The 10,412-nt window shown below is 50.4% G+C and overlaps 1 protein-coding gene across 1 annotated transcript; it reads right to left on the bottom strand.

Annotated features, from left to right (window-relative positions):
• On the bottom strand, window positions 1-7,945 carry LOC118786805 (angiopoietin-related protein 7). The gene is made up of 6 exons (XM_036542137.1): window positions 7,586-7,945; window positions 4,626-4,860; window positions 2,547-2,684; window positions 1,433-1,649; window positions 327-522; window positions 1-147 (listed from the first exon to the last, which is right to left on the bottom strand). Exons 1-6 carry the CDS (start codon window positions 7,943-7,945, stop codon window positions 1-3), a joined length of 1,293 nt encoding a protein of 430 aa, XP_036398030.1.
• Between the last annotated feature and the right edge of the window lie 2,467 nt (window positions 7,946-10,412).

Below are 10,412 nucleotides of genomic sequence, written 5' to 3'. Positions count from 1 at the left end.
TCATGGAGAGAGGCGGGGCCTGAAGGTGCGTGGACGGATCTTCATGCTGACCTTCTTCAGTGAGTAGTAGTCAGAGTCCTTCCAGGTGTACCACACAATGCCGTCAGGTCCTAGCAGGTTCTTTCCTTTGGCAGAGTAACGACCGCCCTGCACACACGATATAAATATAAACACACATTTGTATGGTGACCTAATAGACCATGTCAACCATTTTCCAGTCAACTAGTTTCACAATGTCTTTGCCTTTATTCCTAGTTTTATAGCATGTATGACGCCAGGCCTACCTGACCTTTAGAGCTCTCTGTGTGTGGGTATGATGTTTGTACCTTGTAATAGACGCCGTTGAGGTTGGCGAAGAAGCACTGGTGGTACCACCAGCCTGCGTGGGAGATCTCCGCGCAGATGTTGCCTGTGTCTGGGGTGCTGAAGCTCTGCTTGTTGTGGTACCAGCCGAAGGAGTCCTCCACCGTGCCACTGAAGCCATTCACATGGAGACGGTAGTGAGTCTCCTCCCCATCGACACTGCAGGGGAGAGACACCCAATGAGAGGCTTCATCTCTGACACTGCAGGGCTGGGAGTCACAGCTTCATCTAACCCACCGAGGGGCTGGGAGTCACGGCTTCATCTAACCCAATGAGGGAGTCACAGCTTCATCTAACCCACCGAGGGGCTGGCAGTCACGGCTTCATCTAACCCAATGAGGGAGTCACGGCTTCATCTAATCCACCGAGGGGCTGGGAGTCATAGCTTCATCTAACCCAATGAGGGAGTCATGGCTTCATCTAACTCAATGAGGGAGTCACGGCTTCATCTAACCCACCGAGGGGCTGGGAGTCATGGCTTCATCTAACCCAGTGAGGGGCTGGGAGTCATGGATTCATCTAACCCACTGAGGGGCTGGGAGTCATGGCTTCATCTAACCCACCGAGGGGCTGGCAGTCACAGCTTCATCTAACCCAGTGAGGAAGTCATGGCTTCATCTGACACTCTGAGGGACCCTCAGTAAAGGATTCTCCAATCTGACGTGGTGCTCTGGTACTCAGAATTGCCATGGTCATCTTTATTGTACATGCAGATCCTGCCCAAAGAGTTTCTTCACCTGTCCAGCAGTGTGACCAATAGTACATCACTGCCTAGAATGACACTGTGCTTGAATATGTTTAGACTGTATTCTGCATAGTCTGCTGCAAGTATATTGCTTGAAATGTTTAGATAATGCTGGAATGGGTTGTGAGGCATTTGATTATTTTCTTTTCACATTTAATTAGTTAATGCATGCAGTACATTGTGCAGTTGTGTTCAGTACTTTTTTATTCACTGATCTGCTCAATGAGTGAGTGAGTGTTAGCAGCATCAGAATGTTTTCTCTCACACAGGAGGCAGGCAGCATGCCCCTGCATTCAGCCCCAGGTCAGTCGCCACACTGCTCACCTGAAGCTCTGGTAGAGGGCGTGTTTGTGCTTGTCATTCCAGTCCTCGAGGTCGATGCGCAGGGAGTAGTCCCCCTGGCTGGTCAGGTCGTGGATGTGGTCGTTGCCCAACCAGAACTCGGTGCGCAGGTCGCCGAAGCCGTCCTTGTACTCCTTCCACTTGCGGTTAAAGTTCACAGATCCATCCTGCCGGCGCTGGATCACCGTCCACCCGCCTCCTGCAGGGAGACACAGACAACACACAGCCTCTGAGGCAGGGAGAGACCAGTTCCAGTCAGCCATGGCAGGGAGAGACCAGCTCCACTCAGCCATGGAAGGGAGAGACCAGCTCCACTCAGCAGCAGGGAGAGACCAGCTCCACTCAGCGGCAGGGAGAGAGCAGCTCCACTCAGCAGCAGGGAGAGACCAGCTCCACTCAGCAGCAGGGAGAGAGCAGCTCCACTCAGCAGCAGGGAGAGACCAGCTCCACTCAGCAGCAGGGAGAGACCAGCTCCACTCAGCGGCAGGGAGAGAGCAGCTCCACTCAGCGGCAGGGAGAGAGCAGCTCCACTCAGCAGCAGGGAGAGAGCAGCTCCACTCAGCAGCAGGGAGAGACCAGTTCCACTCAGCAGCAGGGAGAGACCAGTTCTGCTCAGCCACGGCAGGGAGAGAGCAGCTCCACTCAGCAGCAGGGAGAGACCAGCTCCACTCAGCAGCAGGGAGAGACCAGTTCTGCTCAGCCACGGCAGGGAGAGAGCAGCTCCACTCAGCGGCAGAGAGAAAGCAGCTCCACTCAGCCTCAGCAGCAGGGAGAGAGCAGCTCCACTCTGCGGCAGGGAGAGACCAGCTCCACTCAGCCTCTGAGGCAGGGAGAGACCAGCTCTGCTCAGCCAAGGCAGGGAGAGAGCAGCTCCACTCAGCGGCAGGGAGAGACCAGCTCCACTCAGCGGCAGGGAGAGACCGGCACACTGACAGTGCTCATTTGCCGTAGCAGAGTCCGGCAAAGAGGTGGCTCCCTGACCGGGACTCCACCAGGCCAGCCACAGACACACCCCATCACTGCACCTACAGGCGCTCTCCTGTGCTAAACTTAATTTAGTTGACGGGTCGGCGTTGCCATGACAACAGTCCCTTACCCTCGGTGTCCATGTCGCAGTACACCTCCACGGGCATCGCCCCCAGCGAGGGCAGCACGGTGAAGATGCCAGACCTGCGCACCCCGTTGTAGAAGAGAGAGGCACAGTCTATGGGGCAGTTTCTCACATGCTGCACCTCTGAAAGGCAGAGACAGTCAGGCACAGGACGGTCAGCTTACAGCAGCAGCAGGACCTCTTTCCATACATCTGCAAATGGTTATTTTTCTTTCTTTCTTTTCTCACATTATGTGTTTTCCATAAGTTTCAGTCACTGATGGGCTTAATATGTTGTGTTACAAATAAAAAAGCAAATTAGTGAAATAAAACAGTAACAAAATGGATGGAGCTTAGATTGAACAGAGGCCTAAATCTTGCTTATTTTTCAGGATGTTTAATATGACTGAAGTGAAAAATTCTCTAAAGTGAAAAGTACTGCAGCACCAGAGAAGGAATAATGCACGAACAATCTCAATTCTCTCTTTATCCAGTGCAGTTGCTCCAAACCCCTTCTGTGGCCATTTGCTCTCACATGCGCTGATGATGACTGAGCTGCAAGATTATACAGTACAAGATGCACAGCCAGGACACTTATCATTTTAACCTCAAACCCTGCTACAAGAGTGATTTCACTGCTGAACGTTATGAAGTGATGATTGCATCTTTGGTGCCCTCCTGTGTTTCGATGTGGTATTTGTCTGTGCACACAGGCAAAGGAAATTATCATTTATGACTCGACACTGAATAATTTTAGGTTTTCTCACTCAATAATCAAAAACTCTGCTGTCTCTTTTTGGCATGCAGCTCCACCTGGGAAAGGTATAAAGATCTCGCCTCACAAATGTCCCCCACGTTAATGCATATTTCCTCAGTGCAGAGCTGCATTCAGTGGAACAGCTGTTAGGGTATCCACTAATAAAACGCAATCCTCCTTGGCACACATCCTCTTAGGCCCAGCGCAGAATCGGCCAGAGGCTCTGTCTGTGTGTTATCGTGCTTAGCCAGGACCCAGTCCCTGTCCCCTCTGTCCTGCAGGGAGAGAGGGAGCCCCCCAGGGAGGAGTCCTGCTTCACTCTGCCTGGTCAAACAGAACGCAGGTGCCTGGAACCCAAAACCCGGGCTCTGTCCCTGATCCCGCCGGGCTACTCTGACACGAGCAACGCTTCCTGCTGTTGTGACAGCCATCATAACCACTGTCTCTCCACTGAATACAATAGTGTGAGAGAACATGTATGCTGTTCAGATTGCTCTGCAGGTGACTGTTTTAAAATGACGCAGGGTTATGGGTTAGAGCTATGGGTAAGGTGTTTGGGTAAGGTTTGAGTTATGGGTAGGGTAGGCTTAATGTTATGGGTTAGAGCTATGGGTAGGGTTATGGTTTGAGTTATAGGTAAGGTTATGGTTAGAATTATGATGTCTGCATAAACTGCACCCACAGCTGCCTGTATCAGAAAGGTGATTTTACTTCTTGAGGATAGTCCAGACAAACTGCACGTTAGTAACTTCCACTTGTGTGCAACAGTGTCATGTGTGCAGGTCTGCACAAACACTACCTAGAGACTAAAATTGCCGTGAAAAAAAATTCTGAAATTTGTTTGAAATCTGTTTAAAATCTGGGGATGAAGCGATTACGTTGAGTGTGTGGAGCTGACTCTGTATGCTGTTGGGCTCACAGAGATCGCAGCTGAACCAAGGGCTGTAATTTAGAAACACCACAAGAGGGAAACCAAGAGCTGCAGTCTGGAAGTACAGTGCCCCAGGGGAGAAACCACAATCTGGAAACCCCATGTTGCTCTGGGGCAGGTTGGGGGGGCTGTGGGACAGGTTTCGGGGTTTCAGGGGTAGGTCGTTGTGGGTGTTGTGGGCGGGTTGCGGGGGTTGTGGGGCAGGTTTCGGGGTCTCGTGGGCAGGGTGTGGGGGTTGTGGGGCAGGTTTCGGGGGTTTTGGGGCAGGTTTCGGGGGTTGTGGGGCAGGTTTCGGGGTCTCGCGGGCAGGGTGTGGGGCTTGTGGGGCAGGTTTCGGGGTCTCGCAGGCGGGGTGTGGGGGTTGTGGGGCAGGTTTCGGGGTCTCTCATGCACACACCGGGGTGCATGGCCTCCTGGTCGCTGATGAGCGGGCTCGTGCGCACGATGTTGATCATGCAGCCCGGGTTGCGCCGCACCCGCTCCACCAGCACAGTCAGGTTGCGGATCTGCGCCTGCATGTCGTAGATGAGCGAGCCATGGATATGCAGCAAGGTGTTGGCCTCTGCATACTGCTGCTCCAGCGCATGCAGCCGCTGCTCCAGGGACGAGTTCAGCCCGTTCTTCTCCTCACTCTGGCAGGAAGAACAAGCTTCATTAGTGAAGAGGCCTCTCACATTCACCCTCACCCTCACACTCACCCTCACACTCACCCTCAGACTCACACTCACCCTCACACTCACCCTCACCCTCACCCTCACCCTCACACTCACACTCACACTCACATTCACCCTCACCCTCACACTCACCCTCACACTCACCCTCACCCTCACACTCACACTCACCCTCACACTCACCCTCACCCTCACACTCACACTCACACTCACCCTCACACTCACACTCACATTCACCCTCACCCTCACACTCACCCTCACACTCACCCTCACACTCACCCTCACCCTCACACTCACACTCACCCTCACACTCACCCTCACGCTCACACTCACCCTCACCCTCACCCTCACGCTCACCCTCACCCTCACACTCACCCTCACACTCAACCTCACCCTCACACTCACCCTCACAGGGCTGTCTGTATTAACTCTCCTCGGCAGCGCAGTGTGGAAGCTCACAGTGGGACGAATCCAAGGCCTCTGTCCCACTCAGCTGTCACAGGCTAACTTAACTTTCAGCTACAGATACAAGCAAGGTTTTCACTGACCCATCACTCTGACCGATGACTTTGGGGTTGTTGTTCGGAGCAAGAAATCCAATGTCGTAGCTAATGCACAGCAAATTCTTTCAAAAGCACCTGCTGCTGCTGCGGTGTGCCATGCTCATCGGTGCTGGAACACACCTGCCTGTTTCGCTGAGACTGTGGAAATCAGGCTGCAGACTCGCTGTGTGGAACTGGATACAACTGGGCCGATGATGCAGGGATCGCACTGCCGAAATGAGGGGGCTGCAACTGGCGGAAACAGCAGCACTCACTCACACACGCACACACACACACACACACACACACACACACACACACACACACACACACACACACACTCGCCCCCACCCCCTGGCAGCATTCACGCAGGCCAGCCGGTGGGGGAAGGTCAGGTTTTCAGGACTAATCCCGTTATTGTTCAGGGTTAAGGAGGAATTAGGAGGGACCTGCTGTTTTACACTGCGGAAAGCAGGGAGACTCTGGTGCTTCTGCCAGAGTGGGCCGCACTGAGTCTCGCCTGCCCACCGCTCCTCAGCTCCAGCTTTACGCCTCACCTGCAGGGGTGTCTCCGCCAATCCAGCACAGCCTGTGCATTTTCAACATCATTATGCTGCGTCCAGTCAAAAGATTAAAGGTAACTGTAGTGCCAGCGCTCTCATTACTCTTGGCAGTGACATCTTCCTGAATAACCTTGTTATTCAGGGTCTTAGCTTCCTGTACACCTGCCTGCCACGCAGATGAGATGCTACAGATGACGTTTGAGAGGAACAGCCACACAGCAGACATAGCTGGGAAACAGGAGATGAATGTGAGCTGTTTCCAGGCAGCCTGTGGCAGAGATATTTGGCAGGATGAGCTGTGAGCTGGCATCGTTACACGCCTGTGTAGCACTTTAACAAAGAGGTATCCTGCAGCCGGCACCATGGCTTTCATAGAGAGAAATGTGGAAAGGAAATTCATGTGAGTGTTCCTTTGTGGCTGCATGAATTTCTCACTGTCTTTCCTGTCTTTACCTGCGGCAACAGATGTGTGTTTTTTTAAACATCTGTGCTCTTTTACACTTTTGCTCATTTTTAATAAACATTGCTCTCAGTCCTGTGAGAAACAGCATGCGCTACAAAGGATGGCTTTTACCAGTCAGTGACAGATGCCGCATTGTAATGTAGAAGCAAGGTCTCTTTGACTCAGTGAAATAACACTCTCACTCATTTCCAGATAGAGGCTTTCAGGTGGGGGAGAGTGCAGGTGAAAATTCCTGCCCCACCCGCACTCCTCTTCCCCAGAGTAATGAGAAGCACAGGCTGACAGGGTGTGCAGGGATGTCTCCATTCTGAAACTGAGCTGCCGAAATTACAGGCTCCCCAAAGCCAATGTGTCATATGTACGCACAAAGTCACTCCAGCTGTGAAAGAAGTATCAATCTCACAACAAACATGCCATGATTTTCACCAAGTGTATGTCCACACACATGCACTGTGTGTGATGCTAAGCCCACATTATTGGCCACGTATTTCTCCAGCGTGCTGCAGAAGGCAGCACCGTGAGACGGTCGCAGCAGAGTGTGAAATGAGGCGATGTGGTCGCAGGGGACCGTGGCTCTACACGCCTCCGGTTTCAGTCCTGCAGGAGAGCAGCTGCTGAGAGGGCAGCGTGGGGCTGCGCAGTGGGGAAAGTTGGACAACTGTTGCAAACACCCCAAAGCAATGATCTGCACAAACAGCCTCAGTCACATGACTATGGCAGCGACTACAATAGACTACAATAGCCAGATGTGAGGGGGATAGAGTCACCCTCCCCTGGCAGCTCTGGGTATCTGCCTGGAGGAAGGGAGAGCTGCCAAGCAAAAAATGGCACAAGAGTTTGACTGACTGCTAGCCTTAATTGCTTAATTGTTTGCTCGGGTCATTTATTTATGACTTGTTGTTTTTGGGGAGATTATTGAAGCAGATGTCAGACAGAGACAGTCTGTTCTGTGGTTATATTTTTTCTGATAAATATCAGAACAGTTGCTCTATTGCCTATTATAAATGACCCTGCCTACTTGCACCTGTAGGCTAACCTCACACCTGTCCCAGCATTTCAGTGAAGTGACCCCTGCACCTGCTGCAGCCTCACCTGCACGGCCCCACCTGCAGCCTCACCTGCAGCTCCAGCACCTTGATGCGGTGCCGATGGTTTCGCAGCTCCTCCTGCAGCTCGGAGATGGTCTCCTTCAGCTCCAGCATCTGCTGCTTCCTCTCCTCGTTCTGGTGCAGCCAGTAGGAGACCTCGTCTGTGCAGCGGAACATGTCGGGACACCGCTGCTCCTCCAGCTGGGGCAGGGTGGCCGTCAGCCGGCACTTCCCGTTCGGCATGGCCTGGTTACTGTACTCCCCGCACTGCATCAGCCCGCTGCCGATGTGGTGCGTGCTTTCGGGGACCTCCGTGCTGTTGTCCCCCAGCACCACCCAGGCGCCCCACACGGCCAGGAGGGCAGAGGCACGCAGCAGCAGTGGGGTCATCCTGCCCCGCCCGCCGGTTCTGTCCGGGTCGCTGTCCGGATCTCCGTCCGGTTTGGCCCACACCCACGAGGGAATCTCTCCAGTCTCTCAGCTCCAGTTTAGCTTCACTGGTGATAGGGGGTCATGCAAACGTCTGATATTTTCCTCTTCTCTTCCCCTTAGCAGCTAGAAGCTCCTATTTTCTGGAAAAGGCCCCTGCATCGCAGTCCATGTGATAAATTTATAGCTCCATCTGAAAATAAAGATAAAACAAAATATGATAGCTACAATGTCATAAATTATTACCTGGAAGCACAGTATTGTTTACATTATGCTTAAAAATAAAGCATGCATAAGCAGCATAAATAACAGCACGTATTGTCTCTGAAAATAAAATGAGACTGGAAATATCATGCGATTGCTTGATATTGACAAACAAAGTAATTGGCACAATTTCACATCTTTTTTGCATGTGAGCAATGCCTAAAGCTGTAATGACAATGGTCTTTAAGCATCAAGCAAAAAAACAAAGACTTGTTTATTATGGTCTGTCTGCTGCTTGGAGAACGCTGGGGAGGACACCTGATAACGCTGAGAACTCGGCTAATTCAATCAATCAATTATTCATTTAGTGTTCTCCCAGTGAAATGTTTACAGTAGGTGGGGCATGTCTGTTACACGCTACACTTCCAGAATTTTTTTAGCCTGTCTGCATGCTTATATATTTCTGCTGCAAAATGCATTCATCCTGAAAATGCATTCTGCAGAGATCTACAGTGCATTTCAGTAAACCTGTTAAGTGTTTTAATTAGATGGAGATTAACTTGTTTAATCCCCTATTTCATAGCGCACAGCTGGAAACCGTATTTCATTGTACTCCTTTGCGTTTCCCCAAAACGGAAACATCTTTAAGGATCATTTCACCAGCGCTTTTGGTTCATTGAGTGACGCTTTGTGCCAGCAAAGTTGCCGTGATCAGAGTGAGTGCATACCGTTTCAGTAATGCCGGATCAATGCACTCGCCTGGAAGAGGACTTTTGTTGCAGAAGGTTCCAAAATATGAGCGTTCCTTTCCATGACATCAGCTGTGCATTCCTGAGCCGTGCATTGTATCAGTGCCAAATACAGTCCCACCGAAATAAGATGCAGTGAAGTGTGTGTAATTCAACACCCAGTGATCAGTAAAGAAGAGAGAGCATTACCTTTCCCCAAACCGCACAGGACCCTCCTCTCTGAATGGCAGGTCACAGCGTCTGTCCTGTGCGTTTCCCTCCGGTAACCCAGCAGCGTTGAGCAGTGTAACAGACATCTTATCTCCCATAATCCTCCTAATGGGATTCCTGCTTCACAGAATGGCCACAGACATTGAATACAGTAGATGGATTGCTAATCTGAGAATCTCACCCACAACGCCTCAGAGTCATTTTTTAAACGTATATGCAGCCACTAAGTGCATGTTGAAAAATCTCATATGAGGATAAAATAATCAGATACATTCCTGAGTTTATTATTATTGAGTTTAACAACTCAACACCTTTATATGTACATAATTGGTATAACATTTGGGGGAAACATGGGTTAAATGAGCAATGTATTAAATATTTTACTGTAGTTGGAGGAATGGATGCTTTTTAGAACACGGTGTAACTGTACAATTTTACCAGTATACAACCACCTATAAAAAGATGTACTTTGTCAACTACATTTCTCAGTCATACAATACAGCCTTGGTGTTTCCTTCATCATCTGGGCTGCTGGATTCAATGGGGTGAACTACACCTATATACAATATCTATAATTATAACTTCATGTGTGAATGATATACTGTACATCTTTGCAATATCAGGGTTTTCTGAGCAGTTTCCTGTTCATGTTCTCTTTGGGACTGATCTCTTCCTCTGGGAAGCTTTGGGTCAATGGCAGTGAAACAGGAGAGTCACACCTGTCTCCAGATATGCGTTCACTCTGAGATAGCGTGCTGATAGCAGTGACATCACTGGAGGAAAACAGTGACTCTGATTCAGGGTGTGTGGATGTTAGCTGCAGGCGATGATGTGCTGGATTCAGTCTGCATGCTAATGCATGAGCGAGGGTCAGCTCACCCCACGCACAGTGAAACATGTCCCACAACAGCCTCCATCTTACGACAAGAAGCAGAGAATGCAAAAAGGCAGCTTAGTCTCCATATTCTCCCCATCACACACTGGAGGACAGCAGTTTCTTTTTCTTGGCTGAGGCTAAAGTCACTTCACAATACAACTCATTTCCCAGCATAAGACTTGTGAAGTTCATGGTTCCTTCTGTAGGTTTACCATGTAGACACTCTCACAGCTGGTTGCCTGGCAACCCTGGGTGGCTCGTATTATCTACAAAATCAATTTACCGTGATCCCCCCTAATTGGTATTAATTAGAAGAGCCAAATCAAATATATTGGTCTTACAGTACTGTAAAAGGGATTACATCTATTGTTTTGTCCTCAGAAGGACT

The sequence above is a fragment of the Megalops cyprinoides genome, chromosome 12 (genome assembly GCF_013368585.1).
Source record: "Megalops cyprinoides isolate fMegCyp1 chromosome 12, fMegCyp1.pri, whole genome shotgun sequence".
NCBI classification, from domain to species: domain Eukaryota; kingdom Metazoa; phylum Chordata; class Actinopteri; order Elopiformes; family Megalopidae; genus Megalops; species Megalops cyprinoides.
Note: the sequence above shows the minus strand (reverse complement) of the source record. Positions and strands in the feature narration are given on the sequence as shown.

Excerpts from the sequence above, each read along its gene's own strand:
- LOC118786805 (XM_036542137.1), bottom strand. The coding sequence starts at position 7,945 with ATGACCCCACTGCTGCTGCGTGCCTCTGCCCTCCTGGCCGTGTGGGGC. Across the intron at positions 4,861-7,585 it reads TCAAGGTGCTGGAGCTGCAG|AGTGAGGAGAAGAACGGGCT; the intron begins GTGAGGCTGCAG and ends TCTTCCTGCCAG. Across the intron at positions 1,650-2,546 it reads CTGCGACATGGACACCGAGG|GAGGCGGGTGGACGGTGATC; the intron begins GTAAGGGACTGT and ends GTCTCCCTGCAG.